The sequence below is a fragment of the Phalaenopsis equestris genome, unplaced genomic scaffold, assembly GCF_001263595.1.
Source record: "Phalaenopsis equestris unplaced genomic scaffold, ASM126359v1 Scaffold225472, whole genome shotgun sequence".
In the NCBI taxonomy this organism is placed as follows: domain Eukaryota; kingdom Viridiplantae; phylum Streptophyta; class Magnoliopsida; order Asparagales; family Orchidaceae; genus Phalaenopsis; species Phalaenopsis equestris.
Genome location: NW_018243516.1, coordinates 188,160 through 210,310, shown reverse-complemented (window position 1 = coordinate 210,310; position 22,151 = coordinate 188,160). Strand labels below are relative to the sequence as shown.

Sequence of the window (22,151 nt, the reverse complement as noted above, 5' to 3'; positions counted from 1 at the left end):
TCCCTCAAGATATTGCCTAAAATTTTGCTTCAATGTCAGATCCAGTGATTACATATTGCTTCGTTCTTCTTCAGTAATTATAGAGATATGTTGTTTCAATTTTTATTTTGGCTTTCAGGATGGGTATCTTTTGTCGGTCTTATTGTTCTATTTTTCTTATTTTGGCTGTTGGGATGGGTATCTTTTGTCGGTTTGATTGCTTCTTGCCTGTTGGAATTGTCATGTGCTAGTTGCATTCCCCTTTGGCTTCTCTCTATGAAGTCGGTTTGATTACAAATTCTTGATTTGTATGAAATTTTTTTAACTATGATGAATCCTAGAGATGCATAATCATTAAACCAAGCTAGGAAATACATTTTTCTATCTTCAGAATGGAATCATCAAGATTTATTTTAGTTATGTTTTGATCTCAGTTTCTCTCTTCTCCTTCTTCATTGTTGATGGTTTGTGTGAAACTCAATGAGATTTTTTTGCAATTGATTTGTTTTGGTTGTTGGAAATTTGAAATATACAAGTTACTCAAGAGTTTTTGTTTATTGTTGGATGGTGAAAGGTTCGAAGCTTTTAAGGTATGTTGATTATTGTTAGATGGAGCAATCATCATCTGTTACTTTTAAAAAAGTGCAAGTCCTAAGTATTACTCTTATAGTATCTAATTTTTTATTCTAAACCCTAAACATATTGGATCAATATTTGGTAAAAATTGTTCTTTTGTTTTGTGATTTATTTGCCATGAAAGATGCAGGTGACCAAATAACTCTGTTGCAATGATTGCTTCCACAATTTGGTATGTTGAGTTTTTTTTTATTCCCTCTAGTTTTTGACTTATTAACGATTTTTTGACTTATTAACGCTTTTTATAATAATTGCAGGACAATGAGCTCGAGATATTCAGGGAAGTCAGGGCAAATGCTGTGCCGATGTGGGCTACCGTCATTGCTTTTCACATCACGACAAACACATAGTTACGGACGACAATTCTATAGGTGTCCGCGGTGGGGACAAGGACCGGACGACAGCAAATTCTTCAGGTGGGCCGATAGTGGAACTATTTCTACGTGCTGCCAATTGGACACAACTGCTAGGAGTTCAATAGTGTCACAAGGGGAGAACGCCACATGTGGTTTCGAGTTCTTCCGTTTCTACAATATCGCAGTCGGACAGGTTTGCTCAGGTTTCTGGAGTGTCAGATGCAAGTGGCATGGGCTGTGATATGCTGCTACATTATAAAGTTAACATTATTGTATTTCTACTTATCATTTTAACATGTTATTTTTTCTTTTTTTTTATGGGCTCTTATTATACTTTGTAGTAGTATGTGCAGGTGCGTTTGACTTTTATATGTGTAACATATTCGTTTGATGTGATCGGATAAATTTTAGTTATATGAATATAAATCAACTTTTTGATATTTTCTTGTTTGAACAGTGATCTTTAATTTTGTTGAAAAAAAAACAGATTCTGCTGCACAGATTATTCATTTAATAAAAAAAAATTCCAAATAAGTTGTTTACAAAACACACTAACCAAACAACAAAACTGCTTATTTAGAACAGAGGCAGAATTGTCAATTTTTCGTCAATTTTTCACAATCAACTTTTCCATAAGCGCCAACCAAACAGCCAGACAGCTTATCCGGATCAGCTGCTCATCAGCAGATTATCAGGATAAGCTGCTTATCAGCAAAAACTGGATAAGTTACAGCTGCCCCAAACAGACCCTTAGTGTGAATGTTCTTCTAGGTGTTATTCATCATGTTATAGCGGTTGTTTTTCTTTGGCCGACTCAAGATCTACTGCAGATGTTTTTCTAAGCATTATTCTATGTATTATTCACGGTGTTGTGTGTTTTGAGTCGAGAGTTCTTTAGCTGCATTGAGACTTACTGCAGGAGTTATGCCAAGTGATTTTCATTTTCACCGTATTATTTGGGACTTGAAAAAAATATATAACGGTGAATTCGTACAAAACCTGATAAATCCCGTTACTATCCTGACGCCACTTCAATACTCCAGTCCTTGTCTCCATCTCTCTGCCTCTCTGGCTTACTGGAGATGTCCTCAGGACGCAGAACGCACAAGCTGAGCACTGGTATGCTTGTCTCCGGTCTGCCGCCGGCAGCTACCAAGGTCCGCGCAGCGAAGATGTCATCCGCGGCTGCTCCGTATACTGGCGGCGACGTCCGAACGTCGTATACTGGCGGCGGCGTGCGAACGTCCGGCGAGCTCGCCCGGATGTTCGACATTCCCATCGACCGCCCCTCCGTCTCTACGCGCTCCCACTCCGGCCCCATAGCTCGAATCTCCGGCCAGTCATCGACGAGGATGACATCCGGCCCGCTTCTTTCGCCGACGGGCCTCATTACTTCTGGCCCAGTCGGCGAGTTTTCACTGGCGCCGGCGGCGAAGAAAAAGATGGTCAGTCCGGGGGTGACGGTTGTGGAGAGCGATATTAGGGTTTGGTATTGGTTGCCGAAGGTGTGGCTTGCGGTGAGCGCTGTAGCTTTTATGCTTGCGATTGGGTTGGGCGCGTTTTTGTGGGCAGCAGCTGGACGGCCGCAGATTTTTCTTGGGTTTGTTGGGGCTGCAGTGGTGGTTGGAGTTGTGGCGCTGTGGAATTGGACGAGAGGAAGGAGGGAGCTGGAAAGGTACTTCAGAAGTTATCCTGATACGGCCATTAATCCTAGGAACCTTCCTGTTGGTAAACTTGTTAAGATCACCGGGGTATGTTCTTATTTTACTCATTTTTTTCCCCATTGTTTTGTAAATTTGTTGACACTTTAATGGCAGACTTTCCATTCAAGTCATGTTAAATTTTTTTCCATTTTTTGGGCTTTTGTTGTTGTAAAATTGGTGAGTTCCATAAGATATCTTTATAGTATTTAATTCTAAAACATGACATTTATTTTATGACTAAGCAGCCATAAATAATTATACTATGGGCATTTGGCGACATCATAGTTGTATTCCTTATTTGTATATCGTTTTTTCGTTTTAGTGCTTTCCTTGCTATTATTAGGGAGTTCTGCTGCCATTTTGGGTTAATTCTGTCACTTGCAATAGCTTCACGGTTAAAGATTTTGTTGTCTTGTAGGTTTCGGAGACAAAAAAGCGGTTTACAATCAGTACTTGTTTCTCCCCATTAATTGTTATTTTAGTGCCTTCTATCAGTTTGCGAAAGCCATGAGAATATATAAATATTTATATATATATATTGAATGAATGATTAATAATTTATCGTAGGACAAGACTCGACCAAAATAATTTTGGTTTGGGTACAAATTGATCTTAACAAAGCATGTTTAGATCAAATTGAGGATGATCAAGCCAATTTATTACCACACCTGGCTTGGCTCAAGATTAGATTGAATTACTCTCTGCAAATCTTGAGCCGGAATTGAACTCTATAATTTGGGACTAACCTCCCTCTTAATATTAACAAAGGAGTGTTCTCTCTCTCCCCAGTTCTCTTCTTACTCCCATATTTATTCTATCACTCGTATATAGCCCGAGCCTCTATGTGTCTCCTTATCTCTCACATTTTACCTTGCATGCAAAGAGCTCACAAAGACAACTAAAAAGTGATAGAGGGAGATTTTGAGCTCCTTGTCTTAATGATGAAAGGTGGGCTTATTATAGATGACAAGGAGAGAGTTTTACCAATGTATGAGATCGGGATTTGAAGAGCACACTATAATCAAAATTAATCAATGAAGATGAAAAGAGAGACGAAGGACTGCGTGCAAAGCAAATAAGAGCAAAAGCAACATAAACTAGGTGGAGCATACATTTATAGTGATTTAGTCATCTTGATCTACATCTGTTGTCGTAGGTAACTAGCATAATCTTTTTATTACGATTGCCTTACAAGGGTTGAGAATAACTAAGGGTGCGTTTAGGGCAGCTTGTGCTTATCCAGATAAGCCGCTTACCTGGAAACGCGGACCGTGGGGTTCAACATGCGTTCCGCGTTTAGTGTAAAAAACAACTGCATTTTCGGATAAGCTGCTCATATGTAGTTTCCAAACGGCGAGACGGCGTTTTCAAAATGCCGCCGCAGCGGATAAGCTGCCCCAAACGGAGCCTAAATTAAGGTTGAGAATAAGTTGAAAAGAGTAGAATGATGTTGAGGACTTTAGATATTAGTGCACGAGGGAATCTCGGGCTAGTTTTAATGTTCAACATGTAATCGTGGTATTCTCAAGCGTATTTATAGGTGTTCCATTAATGGTTGGCAGCCCTTTGATGGTTTTTGTATTGAGGTTGATAATCATTGCTCGGAAGTTATGAGGTTTTCGGGATTGCTTGAGGCATGCTTAGCAAGATAAGATATTATGGAGTTATTAATGCAATTAATACATTCTAGCGCAATGATAACTTAGGTACTACGTTTTCAATCATTGTATGGTAGTCATTATATTTTTAGGGCATAGCGGTGCATGTTTAAGCTAGAGGGATTACTACCATAGCGTTGATTGCCATTATTAATGAGCCAACTCTTTTTTTATTGCATAATAAATTGTTGTGTTGAAAGCATTCAAAGGTCAAGGAAGCTCTTCCAAGAAAAGGAGAGGGCTCTTAAGCAGTGGGAGAATTCTTGAGTTTGAGATGGGATTTTTTAGGAATGAGAATGCACTTCTGGCATTTAAGAAGAATTTTTTAAAGAAGGGCTCCTTGAAAACTTTGGGATTCAATCAAGGTATTGCTGCCATGTGTAGACCCAGGATGTAGCTGACTATGTGAAACAAATTCGGAGAATATGTCGCTCAACTCTTCAAAAGATCATATAAGATGAATAAGATTTTTTATGTGTTTTTTTTTTGGTGCTTCCTTATTGTAGTGTGTTCTTTAAATATAAGGATTGAGAAGGCTATTGGGTTATGTGGAGCCCGGTCCATTTCATCCTAAATTGGAGGTTTTTGTATTTATGAAATATATTGAATAATTATATTGCATCTTTAATTCTTTCCTTCGAAAGAATTACTCGTGGCTTCCTTATTGATTGTCTCCCGCTCGTTCGAACTTCTCCCGCTCTATGTTATCACTATAAAAAGGGGGAGCTTTGCCTCTCCTATCGATGAGCAGACAATGCGATCGAACCAGGTGAGGGCTTCAGCGCAGCGAAGTATCGCGACAGAGAAGCATTGCTCTACTGTTTTTGTGAGACACAGAAGTTCGCAGGAATTTTTGGGTTCGGCTGCCATCTTTTCTCTTCAAGTCTTCTTCAGTCTTCTTGCTCACGAGTGAAGATGTGAGAAGCAATCGCAAGGCTCAGTTTTTCAAATCTCTTTGACTGCGGCCCTCGCGTAAAGAGAGGAAGAGAGAGTTATTCGGCGGTTAAATCCTTGAAGTAATAAAATTTTTTGCAACTCCCGTGGACATAGACAATTTGTCGAACCCGTACACCTCTGGGTGTTCTTTTCTGTTTTGCGATTTTTTCGTTCCAATTTTTCGCTTTATTGTCGTCCTTTTTCATAACAATTGATATCAGGGTCAAGGTTCGGATGTGAGGGAAAGCGATGACTGGAGATGAAGTGAAGGTATTAAGGATCGAGAAGTTTAATAACACAGATTTTAGTTATTAGAAGATGTAGATAAATGACCATCTCTATGGGAAGAAACTTCATTTTCCGTTACTGGGAAATAAATTAGAAAATATGGATGGGGTTAAATGGAGTCTGTTGGATCGACAGGTTTTGACGGTTATTCGATTAACCCTGTTGAGATTCGTTGCACACAACGTAATCAAGAAAAGAACGACTGCAGGTTTCATGACAGCTTTGTCATGTATGTATGAAAAACCATCATCGAATAAAAAGGTGCATCTGATGAAAAAATTATTCAATTTGAAGATGACGGATTGTACAATTGTTGCACAACATCTGACTGATTTTAATAATATTACAAATCAATTATCATCTATTTAAATTGAATTGATAATGAGATTCGTGCACTGATATTGTTGACTTCATTGTCAAATAACTAGAAAACCATGAAGTTAGTTGATAGCAATTTTGCAGGTAAATTCAAGCTGAAATATTATTGTGATTTAATTTTGGCTGAGGAGATGCGTATGAAAGATTCTGGTGAGGTCTCGAGTTCAGCACTGAATGTTGATTGCAGAGGGAGATCGCAAAATAAGAATTCAAACAGAGAAATGCCAAAATCAAGACACATAGGCAAGGGCAAGTCAATGTCTGGTCAGTAAGCAAATTGCTGGAATTGTGACAAAGCTGACCACTTAAAGAAGAACTTAAAAAATCCCATGAAGGCAGAGAATGTCAATGCTAATATTGTAACTGAAGAAGTATATGATGCACTATTGCTGGTAGTTTAAAGTTTTGTTGATGTCTGGATACTGGATTCAAGAGCTTCCTTTCATACATCTTCCCACCGGGAGTTAATGCGGAATTACGTTGCAGGTGACTTTGGAAGGTGTATCTGGCTAATGGAGAACCTTTGAACGTGATGGGGATGGAAGACGTTGACATTGCACTATCTAATAAGAACAAATAAACTTTACAAAATGTCAGATATCTTCCTGAGTTTTTCTTATTTATGTTGGACAGCTCGATGAGGGTGGTCATTCAGCAGTATTCTTAGATAGCTCCTGGAGGGTTATAGAAGGGATATTGATACTGGCTCGGGGTAAGAAAACTAACACACTATATATTACCAGTGATTTAATTAATAGTGTTGATACTACCGTTGCAGAGAGCACAACAGACTTGTGGCATTGTAGGCTTGGCCACATGAGTCAGATGGGTCTGAAAGAATTTCAGTCTAGAGGCAAGTTACTAGATCCAAAGTCAGTTGATCTCAGCATGTGTGAGAGTTACATTATGGGGAAACAGAAAATGGTTGGTTTTTTGAAAGGTGACAGAGCACTAAAGACAGGAAAATTGGAAGTTGTACACACAAATGTGTGGGGGCCTTCTCTTGTGGCATCTCTTAGAGGCTCTCGTTACTATGTCACATTCATTGATGACCACAGTAGGAAGGTATGAGTTTTTTTCTTGAACCATAAATCAGATTTATTTAATGTGTTCAGGACTTGGAAGGCCATGGTTGAGACAGAGATAAACTTAAAACTGAAATATTTGAGGTCTGATAATGGTAGTGAATATATTGATTGTGGGTTCAAGAAGTATTGTGCAGCATAGGGAATCAGAATGTAGAAGATCATTCCTAGGATACCACAGTAAAATGAAGTTATAGAACGTCTGAACAGGACTATTAATGAGCACGTTAGAAGCATGAGACTGCACGTCAAACTATCACCTAGTTTCTGAGTTGAAGCGGTCTACACTATAGTTTACTTGATCAATAAAGGGTCATCCGTTTCATTAGACTGTAAATTGCTTTGGGAGATCTGGAATGAGAAAGAGGTCAAATTTTCTCACTTTAAGACTTTTGACTGTCTTTCTTATATTTATATTAATCCTGATGCTCGTAGCAAGCTCGAGGCTAAGCCAAAGAAATCTTATTTCATTGGCTATGAAGACGAGACATTTGGTGAGTTTCTTGGATGATCAAGATCAAAAGATCATAAGAAGCAGAAATATGATTTTCAATGAGAAAATCATGTACAAGGGCATGTCCAATACAATTTCTGAAGTGGCTCCCTAGGAATCCGAGTTGGTAAGATTTGATGATCTACCAGAGATCACAGTGCAGGGCAGAGATGGAAGTGATGAGGAGAGTGTGTCTGGGGCACCCATTCCTATTATTTCGGTGTAAGGTTCAGAGTCGTCCACCCCTACAGCTACAGTTCGCAGGTCAGTCAGGGATAGATGTTCTCCACAGCGTTTCTCACCAGTTTTGAACTACATTTGATTGACAGATGGTGGAGAACCACAAAGTTATGAAAAACCTTGCAAGTGAAAATTTGAACAAACGGGAGCTGGCTATAAAGAAAAAGATGGATTCCTTACTAGAAAATCTGACATGGGACCTGACAGAAATTCCACCAAGGAAGATGGCATTGCACAATAAGTGGGTGTACCAGGTTAAAACTGAGCATGATAGCAGTAAGAAGCACAAGACTAGACTTGTTGTAAAAGGTTTTCAGCAGAGGCAGAGTATTGATTATTCTGAGATATTCTCTCAGGTGGTGAAGCTCACAACCATTAGATTAGTACTGTCTATAGTGACTATTGAAGACCTATTCATTTGGCAGTTAGATGTTAAGACAATCTTTTTTTATGAAGATCTTAAAGAAGATATTTACATGTACCAACCAAAGGGGTTTGTGGTATAAGAAAAGGAAGGCTCAGTTTGCAGAGTGAAGAAGAGCTTGCATGATCTGATACAAGCTCCTAGATAGTGGTACAAAAAATTTGATAATTTCATGCACAATGCAGGATACAACAGATGTCAGACAAATCACTATTGCTATGTCAGACATTTTGACAATTCCAACATTATTCTACTGTTGTACGTGGATGATATGTTTATTGCAGGGTGTCAATATTGATGAGATTAATAATCTAAAGAAACATATGTCATAGCACTTTTCAATGAAGGATTTGATAGCTGCAAAACAAATCTTTTCCATGAGAATTGTCAGAGATAGAGTCAGAGAAACGTTGAGACTTTCACAGGCTGAATATATAAAAAAGTTCCTCAGCAGGTTCAATATGGATAAGACTAAATCAGTTGCCACACCTTTAGATAGTCACTCCAGACTCGGCAAAAATCAATCACCCAAGTCAGAGGAGGAACAAGACTACACGGGTAAGGTTCCTTACACTTCAGCTATTGGTTCACTTATGTATGTTCTGGTTTGCACAAGACCGAACATTGCCCAAACAGCGAGAGATGTGAGCAGATACATGAGTAATCCAGGGAAGGAACATTGGTAAGTTGTGAAGTGGATCTCGAGATACCTAAGAGGCTTCTCAGGAACCTGCTTGTGTTTCTCAGGAAAGAGTCTGGAGGTACAGAGCTATGTTGATGTTGACTTAGCTGAAGACATTGACAGTAGAAAGAGTACTACAGATTATGTTTTTACTCTTGGTGGTACCGTAATGTAATGGGGTTCAAATCTACAGAAGACAGTTTCTTTGTGCGCTACAGAGACCGAGTACATTGCAGTGTTAAAGGCTACAAAGGAGATGATATAGCTACAGAGTTTCTTGGAGGAATTAAGTAAGGAGGTTCAAAAGGGCACTCTCTATAGTGATAGTCAGAGCACTATATTCCTTGTCAGAAATCCAACATTTCAATCCAGGACTAAGCACATTCAAATCAGGTACCACTTCCTTCGATCATTGTTAGATGATGGACAGTTGCTACTTGAGAAAATTTGTGGAAGCAAAAACCCTGCTGATATGTTGACTAAGGGTGTTACACTTGAGAAACTGAAGTTGTGCATAACTTTAGTTGGTCTTCTGGCATGAAGACAAGATTTTTGAGGCAGAAGTGCAGGATATCACACTTGAGGAAAATGGCAACGTAGTCGGTAGATGATGCAGTCAGTGTCCCAGTATTCAAGTGGGAGAATTGTTGGTTTATGTGGAACCCAGTCCATTTCATCCTAAATTGGAGGTTTTTGCGTCCATGTAATATATTTGATAACTATATTGTTTCTTTAATTCTTTCCTTTGAAAGAATTACTCGCGGTTTCCTTATTGGTTTTCTCCCGCTCAATCGAACTTCTCCCGTTCTCTTGCTCCCTATTATCGTGGTAAAGAGGGGGAGCTTCGCCTCTCCTGTCGATGAGTAGCCCAGACGATTGAACCAATCGAGGGCGCGGCGCAGCGAAGTATCGCGACAGAGGAGCACTGCCATACTGTTTTCACGAGACACAGAAAGTAGGAATTATTGGGTTCGACTGCCATCTTTTATGATTGTTTTCTTAATAACGGAAGATGCATCTAGTGTCTCAGTCTCTAAATGGGAGAATTGTTGAAAATATGGAAACCGGTCCACTGCTCAAATTAACAATTTCTTATATAGGCAGTTTTTTATTAAATTATTCTTATTTAATGACTCTTTAATTTCTTTCCTTGATAAAGCTTCGCCTGATCTTCCTATGGAGGATCCCGCCGCCTCTGTTTTCCCGTTTGGGATCCCACCTCCCTCTCCTCTGGATTTCGCTTTTTTTTTGCTTACCTTAATGGGTCAAACAAATAAGGTAGGTGATTAATAGAAGATATCGCAAGGTGGCTTCCAGTCGTATATTTCTTCTTCAGCGTTGGCTTATAAAAAGGCAGAAGAACCGCAATCCATACTATCTAAAGTCTTCTTCGGTTGTGTGCGTTGCTTCTAATTTCCCTTCTTCTTTTCTTCGACTCTAGCTCTCGGTTGGCTTTCGGTTTAGAGAGAGAAAGAAGGTGAAGAGAGAGTGAGATGGAGGAGAAAGAGAATTCTTTTCTTGTAATGGTTGATGCGATCGATAGTGAAATCCTTGAAGCAATGAAATTCTCTGCAACTTCGTGAACGTAGACAATTTGCCAAATCACAAAAATCTGTGGTTCTTTCTGTTTTGCAAATTTCTCGTTCCAATTTTTCACTTTATTGTCATCATCTTTCACAATAAAGGCTATATCTAAGGATTGTGCAACACAAAACAACTGAAATAAGGTAAAAATACCTTTGAGGATGCAGAATGTAATGGTGTCATGGATGTGAATTTCATAAACTTATGTATAGGGATATAACTCTCAACTAGTGTGGAAGAATGTTGTGCTAGCTATCCTAGCACCACCATTGATGGAACCTCTTTTTGCCGTGCACTTTGTTGGGAGGTCGAAAAAGGAAAGAAAAACTATAGTTGGCGAGATTGAAGTATGTCGTGCCACCTTCCACCTCATGGGAGTGAGATGGAATAATTCTCCATGCCTAAATTTAGCTATGATCAATAGAGAAAAAATCAATCACTGAATATGTAGGGTAAAAGAAACATAAAATAGAACCCAAAATGTTAGAGTGATTAAGTTGCCCTGAATGACTAATCTTGCAAGGCACTAGCAATAGCTTTTTATTAATATCAGTCTAGTCTTATAAGGCTGGTTGTTGTTACTGTAGAGAAAGAGATAGAAATTGAGAAATGTAGAGGAAGAAGTGATTAGAGTAGAATGATGTTGAGGACTTTGTATTAGTGCCCTTAGTAATTTCATGTTAGTTATGCCATCCATTCTCTTGATTGTTATCCTCTTAAGGGTATTTGTAGGTGTAACATCATCGTTAATGGAGACATTGTGATGATATATGTTGAATCTCTAATGGTTCTTAAGGTCACACCCAAGGGATAAAACATTCATCGGATGAGAGGAATAAGTGAATGTAGAAGGAGAGTGATAAAGTGGCAAATAATACTAATTTTATGGGAATATATCTAGTAGTCTTTTTTGTGGAAATGGATCACAAGGTGTATCTAATAAATTACATGATTATTCCTCCTTTAACTGGAATGTTACAATGAACTTATAGGACATTACAACCTTACATATTGGTAATCAACTTTGATATTTTTTGGCTCTGATAACTACTGTTGATGCCTTTCCATATTTCTTACTGCTACCTACACCATTTCTTATTCGTAACTGCTTGTTTTGGTTATTTGATCTTCGCTCGATCGGCTAAAAGTCATTTTGCCAACTACAGATCTTCGGTCAGCTACTCTGAGGAAGCCCCTCGTGAAGCCCTATTCTTTTTAAGAAGGATTATTTCATTAGGCATAGGGTGCATCGCCGTAATCTGATGGTCTGCCTTCTTTCGGTCAAGAGATCTTCATAAAAGGTCTGGTGGTAGTCCCCGCTAAGCGACCGTTGATTTTGTGATTGCCCTTGCATCGGTTAAGTTGCTATCGGTTTAAGTGTCTTGTGTTCTTTAGTTCAGATGAACTTTCATTCAGCCGGCCCATGATAAGACCAACCAAAAGGATGCTAGGTAGCTCGATCCTTTGCTATTTTCTTCACGTGATCCGTTGAATTTCTTAGAGATTTGTGCAATTGCATTTTTGATGTATTGTATAGTCTTGAGACTATAATATTGCCAGGATGTTACGAGGTTTTTGGGATTGGCACGTGATTTGATTACACAAGATGTTGCAATGATATTAAATGTTGCAATTAATATGCCAAAGTAATAGTTTTATAGATACGAACACACCAATAATCATATGGAAGTTATATGAATGAGAACATACTTCTCAATGTTTGAGTGGGTTTCGCAAGTACTCCAGGATCTAATTCATGTGGATATCTAGGATGCGGTTACTTATTGTCATGAAAATCAAAATTGAACTTTTGATGCGCAGATCTTTGGTCAGCTACTCTGAGGGAGCCCCTCGTGAACACGTATTGTCCTTAGGAAGGAATATTTCATTAGGCAGAGGGTGATCTTCATAGATCTTGTGAGTGCCTTTGCATAGGGTAATCTGATGGGCAACCTTCCTTCGGTCATGTGATCTTCATAGAAGGTCAGGTGGTAGTCCTGCTAAGCTACCGTTGATCTTGTGATTGTCTTTGCATCGATTAGGTTGCTGCCAGTTTAAGTGTGTGGTGTTCTTTAGCTTGGATAAACTTTCATTTAGTCGGCACATAATACGACCGACCGAAAGGATGCTTGGTGGCTCGATCCATTGTTATTTTCTTCACATAATCCATTGAATTTCCTAGAAATTCGTGTAATCACATTTTTGATGTATTGTATTGGTCTTGAGACTGAAATATTGCTAGGATGCTGTGAGGTTTTTGGGATTGTCACTTGACTTGATTGGATAAGATGTTGTAGTGATATTAAATGTTGCAATTAATATGCCAAAGTAATAGTTTTATAGGTACTAACACACCAATCATCATATGGAATTTATATGAATGAGAACATACTTATCAATGTTTGAGTGGCTTTCGCAAGGACTCCAGGATCTAATTCATGTGGACAGCTAGGATGTGGCTACTTATTGGCATGAAAACCAGAGTTGAACCTTGGATGCACAAATCAATACGTCCCTTTTTGGGTGTTATGAGGAAGTTCCACTTTCCTCTCATTTATGGGCTATGTATACCACCTATACACGTTTTTGGTAATATGATGGGGGATATGATTATAGCTGTAGTGCCGCACACGCCCATTTGTTTTTCTTGACATGGTAGAAAGGCTTGTTGCATTTTTTGGCACCTGTTTAACTAGAGTGATATGAAACACCATCTAAAGGTTATTTTTTCCAAAAAATGGGATAAAAAAGAATGACTAAACAATAAGCATGAGTGCAAGTTTTTGAACAACATGATGATGCCTCTGCAAGCATGCAAACAAAAGAAAATATAACAAATTATTTTGTAAGAATCTGGATAAAAATAATCCTTGAAAAGGCAATATTATAAACCAAATTGCCAGCACAAATGGATTTTGAGGTGTGCTGGAAATTGTAAGAAAGATGCATCAAAAAAATGTGGAATGTGGCTCAACAATAAGCTTACAAAGGGACGCATCATAAAGTGTACACATCAAAATATTGTGCGATGTGATGCTGAAAGCATGCATAGTGGAGCTTCAGAATGCATGCAAAGTGTAACATTGAAAGGTATGCAACCACATTCAAAAGCATGTGAATATGTGCAAATAAAAACTACATGATACATTGAAAAGCATGCCATAGCATACACTTGCGAACATCACAATAGCGTACCCATCAATCCAAGATTGAAATATTGAACTTAAAATAACTTTAAAGCTGCATGCGCAACTTTTAAGTGAAATTTTGACGCAAAGTAAATCAGATTTTGAGTATCAATCAATAATATTAAAAGATTATGTGATAGCTAAGTCTGATTGGTTAAAATAATATGATTTATTGTGGATAGAAATGGGGGGATGACCTCTAGATTAACGCGAGGGTGTTAAAATAGGGAATTAACTTGAGTGCCATGCAGTAGAATATTGTCATGATATTGAAGCAGATTTTTAATACTGCAATGAATGTAATTTGACAGTTTGGCTAAATCATTAATAGAAACTTTGTGGTAGATTTGAGAATTTGAATATGGATTCAATGTAAAGTTGTAGGAGTTTATTTTAAATAGATTGGCAAAGTTATTTATGATGAGGTATGAAATTTGCTTAATTCAAGCCTATTAAATGAGGATAAGCGATGCAACAATAAAACGAATAAGATGTAATTAGTATGAAAGAACTAAGAAATGGATAGAGCAAACGTAACAATGTTACAAATTGTGCAAAATCAACACCTCTTGTAGTATTTAATTAGGCCTGAATCACTTTATGTTTCTTGCAGCTCGTCACCTGTGGCAATTGTTCTTTAGAAACATCCTATCAGATTGTACCTAGATGTGCGTATACCTCCATTGAATTGTATGAATGCAAAGCATGGAATTTGTCTTTAGCTCCTTGTATAGCTCATTCATGGACTTTGAGACACTCTGAGGTCAGTTTTTTTTTCAACGTTTTTCTATTTTTACCCCAGAGGTCAGTTATTTATTAATCTGGTACTTTAGTTACTTTTGATTTATTTCTACCTTTTAAAATTGTTCTTTCGACCAGTAAACTACAATTTCATCTATGCTAGGATACATCTGTTACATGCTAGTCAATTTCATGGTTGTAACCTCAACCAGTAATTAAAAGTTGATCCATGGACTTTCACTTTCATGAATCTGTGATCGTTGTGGAAAGTGCCATCAGGGAGTTAAAGGAGGGCAAATGTAATATTGAAATTTGTCGTCTCATAATTTCATCTAATGTTAGGCTACACCAATCACATGTAATCTATTTCACAGCTGTAAAATCCGACATTCCTGTTAAAATTTTGTATTATGGCATTTTCACTTATATAATTGTATGATAATTTCACAAAACGACATCAAGGAGCACGCAATTGATACATGACATCTTAGGGTTTAGTGTTCACTAATGCAAACTTCATATGAAATGCACAAAGAAATGTGCCAAAGAATAATTATAGTCGTTCACAGAAAAAATAAAGCAAATTTTTTAATCTTATTAAGTATTGTGAAGGTGTTGTTTGTTTGAAAGACATGGTATGACACTCTTCAAATACTTCCTTTACATTTGCTTTAAATTCTATTTTTGTGGACACTTTATTGTACATTTCATGGGCACTTAACAATTATAACCATGTTTCTGAGATATTTATATGTGCTTGTACAATTTATAACTCTGGAACCTAATTCATTACTTTTTTGACATTAGCTTGCATAGAACTTCAGTATTAATCCATGTTCTAATTGTTGTATTGCATCTTTTGCGATATAATTTATAATCTGTCCTCCGAATGTCTCTCATTCACGCGTAGTTGTCCCCGCTTTGTGATATAATAACTTCTGCAGGTACAATTTGAATATACCCATCCGTGTTCTGTGGCCCTTACTATGTCATGCTTTTTATAATTGGGGCATTTACATACATAGCACACAATTTTTATGTATTTACATATCTCACACCTAAACTTTCATATTTACACACATAGCACTCAAATCTTTAAGACCATGCAAAAAATATCATAATTTCCACTTTTTAAAAAGTGAAATACACCTTTTTCATGCATAGGTTTAAAGCACCAAAGTGCTTTGTACGAAAATAGGAAATTCTTGGTACGAGAAATGTCAATACATAAGAATTGTGTGCTGCATATGTAAACTTCTCTTTATTATTGATTAGTTTGATGACATTCAATGTTTGATTTGTTATTGTTATTCTGTTTTTCATGTCATTTTTGACAGAGGCATGTGACGGACTTTTATGTATCTACTCTGAATAGTGGGACAAGAGTCCTTGTAAGAGCTGGAAATGGAGTTAAGGTGGTTTCTTTTATTAAACCTGCAATCACTTTGCGCGTGTCAATGAAAAACAAAGAGCAGTTTCCTTCCTTATTGAGATGGCTGCAAAATCACAACATTCCCAACAATGACCTTAAAATGAGATTTGAAGAAGGGTAACATAAATACTCTCCAAAATAGGATTTAAGCGTGAAAAGTTTGAGCAGCTATTCATATTTACTGTTAAATGCTTCTTTTAAATAGCTTCTATGTTAATCAATCATAATGGAAAGTTTGTTTTTAGAAATGAGGAAACCATATAAATAAAATCAAAATGGTTAATCATTAACAAGCAAGAGTAATCGAACTATGAGATTTAACTGTAGCAATATCTTCGATGATCAATGCTTGTGCTTGCATATGGTTTTTAGTTCATGTGACATATCGTATGTAATTTTCAAAGATTTTTATTCTCAAAATTTGTAAGACTGCATTTTTAAATGATTGGATACTATAGCAGAGAATCAATCTTGACAGATTCTTAGTGATGAAAGTACCAGAACAATAAGAGGGTGAGTGGATTATGAAACTCAATAGACCTTGCTAGAGATGCAGCCTTGGCAAGACAAGGCTGGTCGTGAAGAAGAAAATACTCTTCACCTCCTTTCTGTTTCCTCCTTCAAGGTTTGACGTGTAGTTTGTAGCAAACTTGTCAATTTAAATTTGTAAATCAAAATAAAATTGAAGTCTTAAATTCTATACCAGTCCTTCACTCTGGGTTTCCGTTATTTTCCTATCCAAGTAAAAAAAAGGAAGTATAACAGGTTAACGAAGCTTTTGTCATTGCAATATTTTGAGAGGAGCTTAGATGTGTAACCTTACATTTACATTTTTTTTGGTAATTTGCGCTTTCCATCTTCATATTGCCATTGCTTTGGCCGTCCCTCATTTTATCTAATGTTTTACCAAATATTCAATTTTATAAGATGTATATGAGAAAAATAAAGGTTAAAAAAACACAGAGAAGAGAAAAACTCTAGGTTATTTTATTTTTATTTAACTAAATAGTTTATAATTATTATAAAACATGAGATAGGTGATGTTATTTGCAATTGAGAAAAAAACAATGGTTTTGATATTCAACAGCTAACAATAATTAAATGGCAAAAGTAAAATAGAAATAGGATATTTGGGAAGTATCAGTGTGAGAGGGAGAAAGGGAAAATGAGCATAATATCAAGGGAGAAAATGAATAAGAGGGAACTGGAGATGAGCATAACATTCCCTCTTACCTAATTTTCTATTCCCCATCTCCAGTTCCCTCTTATTCATATAATAAAAAGTAGAAATAGAATTACATAAACAATGTTCATATAATGGATACCTTACTTAAAAATGCATATTATACTATTGTTTCTATTTCTACTTTCATTTCATAGCTATAGTTATTTTATTTAATTTGTGTACAGTTCATTTTCTCATTTTATTTAATTATGTTTTTCTTTCACTTAGATATGTAATTCTTGTTCAATTAATTTTATTTATAACCTTTTATTTACATAAATAAATTCTAGTTTATTTTTATAAATAAGTCTTCAATTTCTCAATTTCAAGGTACTTATAACTTAATATTCAATTTAAATTATAAATATATATCATTATAATTGGTTAAACATCTTTTAGTTTTATTCAAGCATTACAACAAAATTTCTACTTCTATTAAGAACAACATCAATCATTTAATATCATTTTAACTTTCAAGTTTTTTATTATCTATAGATATATATTTGGATTTATTTTGGTGCCAAGATCCTCTTTAGAATTTAATTTGAGTGGGCTTGGTTGAGCTATTTCACATTGCAGGTTCGAATTTACAATTTCTTCCAAACCTATTATTTCTTTCATGTTGGTGCATTAAGTCGAAATCCGTTCAATTTCCTTGGGCTACATCTGTTATTTTCTGGACCCTTGCATACCGACTTTAAACTTTCCTTTTTTTTGTTGGTCAAATAACTTTCTCCATAGATGTTACTCTTGCGATTTCTCTAATACTTAGTTTACCTCAAAATCATTCAAGCATGAAATTTAGCTTGTTTGCTTGCGTTTCATTTCTTCCTTAGTTGATCTGTAGACTTCGGCTGGTCATGTTTTCCTTACATTTCTTCCTTATAAGCTGCTGTCTATCACAATCATTTATTCTCACCTGCTGCCTACTAATATTAGTTTTCTTATGTTTCATTGCTACATTTTCTTCATCCCATTGAAACAATAAACAAGACAACCCTGGTTAGTGGAGGAAAATATTTGTCCTGCATTGATTTTAGTTATAATAAGAAAATAAGTACTTTAGTAATAGTTTCCAAAAAAAATTTGGTACAACTAAAACATGTTGAGAGTGATAATAATTATTGTCCAATCAAATTTACACAATGAAATATATGGACAAATCCGTGTACTCTAAAGGCTTGTTTATTATAAATTAATTATTTCCTACCAACAAATCCGCTGAATTGTAATGGAATTATCCTACAAACAAGATTTAATGTTGTGTTAAGCTATTTTCTCTATACTAAATTTTTATATGAATTTTTACTATGAAATTCAGAATTCCTGGTTCAAAAGTATGCTGTAGTGATTATGCTATTACTTGTGACATTTGTTTCTCATAGCTAGGTAAATAAGTGCTTTCAGAATCTAGCTCACGTGGAATTGCTCTGCAATTTTATTTTTTGTACAAGATTCAAGGTTCCTAAGCATTGTTTTCCTCTGTTCATTCTCTTCCATATCTGCATCTTGAAATAGGTATATCAGAGAGGGAAGCACTGTGAGTGTTATAGGCACTCTCAAAACGCACGAGAACATAATTATGATTGATCCACCCGATGAAGCTTCATCGACCGGTTGGCAATGGAAGAGATGCTTTTTACCGATGCACGTCCAAGGACTCATCCTTGTGGGAGATGAAACTCCACCAGAGGAGCTATGCCATGTATAAATATGTTCTTTGAGGCAGATTTAATGGCGATAGATTGGTACATGTATATATATCCTTGGCTTTCTGCAGGCTTTTTCATCATGCTACTGGACTGCTATGGAAGACGTGTGCAGGAATTATGGTTGCTTCATGGTTTGGTATTGAATATGTCTTTATTACATGTGAGTTCTTTGGAAATAGTTTTGTTGTGTGGTGTTATTCATGTGTTTTATGTATAATAGTAAAATCCAATAAATGCTGTGGTTGGTTAGATTATGAAGGCGGCATTCATAATTGTGAAGATTGTATTGATCTGGCATTGCATATAGAGCAGAAATGTATATGAATGTTTTGTTTTCAATGGTAAATTTTGTATTTAACAAATGTGACTGAGATTTATGCTGCCTGTCTCAATTTTTGGATGAGGCTGGATTGAACTGCTGTAAGAACTCCTAAGCCAAGGACTACAAGAAAAATAAAGTTTTAAAAGTAATGAACTAATCAAAATAAATGCTGTTACAAAGCGAACCTGCTTGTTAAAACATGAAATGTAGCAGTACTGGTCTGAGAATGGTTATAAAAATTAGGGGCATTTACCTACATAACGAACTGTTCTTATGTATTGACATGTATAACACCTAAACTCATATTTACACGCCTGGCACCCTTTAATATCACAAAATAACACTATTACCTTTCCTTAAAAGTGAAATGCAATTTTTCATGCATAGATTTATAGAAGGAAGGTGTTGCATATGTAGATATGAAAGTTAGGGTGTGAGATATGTGAATACATAGAATTGTGTGCTATGTAACTTTCCCTAAAAGTTACACTCAATTATAGGTAGGGCTGTCAAAAAAGCTCGTTGTTCGCGAACAGTTCGTGTTCGGTTCGTCAATGAGTTCGTGTTCGATTCGTTCGATAAGTAAACGAGACAATCGCAAACAAATTTTTTTCGTTCGGTTAGTTAAATGAACCAAACACGAACAGTAATGCGTTCGTTCGTGTTCGAATCGTTATTGTTTGAAATTTAAAATAATATAAAATAATTAAATATAAAAAAATTATTATATTTTAAAACATTAAATTTTATAAATTATAATATATAATAAAATAATAATAATAATATATTAATATACTATAGTAGTAATATACTAATATAGATATTGTATATTTATATAATATAAGTTATATAATTAATATATAATATTATTTTTATATATTAATATTAGAGATGACAAACTAGCTCGTCGTTCGCGAACAGCTTGTGTTCGGTTCGTGTTCGACTCGTTCGTTAAAAAACGAACACGAGCTTATTTCAAACAAACTAAATTTTAAACGAACCGAACACGAACACAAGCTTTGTTCGTTCGTGTTCGGTTCGTTTACACCCCTAATTATAGGTTGAATTGGTTGAAGCATGAATTGGTCATCAAAATGGTTTGGTTTGATTTGTAGAGTATTCTATTAATTTATAAGAACTTTGTGGTCAAATCTCTCAACAATTAATTTTGGAGCGTTTCGATTGGTTTTGAGTAGAAATTGTGATGAAGAATGCTGCTATTGAAGCAATGGTGTTTAAATGCAGTTTTTTATTTTCCTTCATTTTTTTGGTATAGATTTGTCATATTTTATGATATTATCTATGTACATGTATCCTTTATTATCTTCATTTAAATTTTAAATGCTGTTTTTAGGTAAATTATATATGTACATATATAATTTATTATCATTTTACGAAATTGTGATGAAGAAATGCTGTTGATGAAGCAATGGTGTTTACATGTAGTTTTTTTATTTTCCTTCATTTATTTGGTGTAGTTTTGTTATATTTTATGATTATATGTATGTGCATATATAATTTATTATCACTATCTCTAGTTGAAATGTAGTTTTTAGATAAATTATATATGTACATGTTGAATCTAAAAATGTCTTTCGAAATATACCTAAGGAATAAGAGTGTTGGACGAAAATGAGAGAGAGAGAGAGAAAGTAAAGTATAGTACATAATAAAACAAGTTCTCTGAGAATAAATTCAGTAATCATTTCTTGAAGGAATGACCCTATATTTATAGACCAAAGGGATATCTAGTAAAATTATACGTTTATCCCTGTTTCAATATGGATGCTTCAAGTAATTGGTGTAAGATTATACTTTTTTATATTTGCAGTTAACCCTTGGACTCTTTAATATTTGTAACTGATGTAGGTACTGTTTCATTTTTTATATTTTTTTGAAGAGGGGCATTTAATGAACCGCTGATATAAAAAATTTGTCATATGATAATCGTTTAGTCGGTTGGAAGGCTTTCGGTGGGCCTTCTCGAGAGAATCCTTAGTAGAGGCCCTTTTGTCGTCATGGTGAAATTAGACCATCAGGTGAAGGGTGTATCACCGTAATCTGACGGGCAGTTCTCCTTTGGACAAGGGGCCTTCACAGATGATTGGAAATATATTCAATGAGGTGTCCATCGATCATCTTTATGAAGAATATCAGAATCGGTTGAGGGATCGGATTACAAATGTTTGTCCATCAGTTCAGGTTCATAATGCTATTTTGTTCAGCTATACTTTCATATTTAGTTTTCCGACTCTCTTATTTCTTGAAAGTGATAACTGCGATAATAATAATATAATTAAATGAAAAAATTGACTTTTTTATTATGTAGTAAGTACTTTTAATATTTGAATTCTCTGGATTTTCGTGCATGTATACCTTATAAATAGAGCATGATGAGCATTTTTTCATCACCATTTCCAGATTTTCAACTTTTTAGTCATTTTTTAACAAAGAATAATGATGACAAGGGGCGAGAGACCTGCAAGTGAAGAAGTCTTATTGAGGCCATTGAGATTTTAACCGAGAGACTCTGCCATCCCATAAGAGAGAAGAAGAAACTTGAGAGTACTCAGTCGACACCAAGAAAAAAATCTATAAATGAGGGTCGACCGTCAGGAAAGAATCCTGACGGTGAAGAATGACCAGTCAACTCAAAGAGACTGGGAGAAGGGATTCAACTAGGGTGAACAAAATTGATCAAGAAAACAGTAAATAAGAAACAAAGAGTGGAGGACTCGTCCAATTGATCGTGCTTGTTGCCACCCCGTGAGGTGGGGGCACGGTCGAGGTGCACACCTATGGTGCATCAGTCCTTGCTTCAGATCTGCTTTAACAACGGTCGACTCATCAGCCGACACAACAACAGGTGCAGCGGTCGTGGTGACACAGGTCAAGCCTCGTGACGGTGTGGTTCTCCTACCTTTGGCCGACGAGGCTAGTGATCCACCTTAAAGTTACTTATTCTTATGTACATTTCATGCTCAATATTTGAGGATATTATGTAATAATGAAGTGTATTTTTATATATTTTGTTGCATGTGTAAGAAAAGAGTTTAAGAGTAAAAAATAACAAAAATACATAAAAAAAG

At 36.0% G+C, this 22,151-nt stretch overlaps 1 protein-coding gene across 1 annotated transcript; it reads left to right on the top strand.

The window, feature by feature from the left end:
• Positions 1-767: 767 nt before the first annotated feature.
• Positions 768-19,102, top strand: LOC110037821 (uncharacterized membrane protein At1g16860-like). The gene is made up of 6 exons (XM_020742544.1): positions 768-787; positions 873-1,164; positions 2,015-2,722; positions 14,244-14,393; positions 15,709-15,920; positions 18,547-19,102. The coding sequence occupies exons 1-6, from the start codon at positions 768-770 to the stop codon at positions 18,737-18,739; spliced, it is 1,575 nt and encodes a 524-aa protein (XP_020598203.1). The 3' UTR covers positions 18,740-19,102.
• Positions 19,103-22,151: the final 3,049 nt, after the last annotated feature.

Coding starts and splice junctions, on each gene's coding strand:
- LOC110037821 (XM_020742544.1), top strand. CDS start 768: ATGATTGCTTCCACAATTTG. Junction 2,723..14,243: donor AACTTGTTAAGATCACCGGG/GTATGTTCTTAT, acceptor TGTTTCTTGCAG/CTCGTCACCTGTGGCAATTG. Junction 15,921..18,546: donor AAAATGAGATTTGAAGAAGG/GTAACATAAATA, acceptor ATCTTGAAATAG/GTATATCAGAGAGGGAAGCA.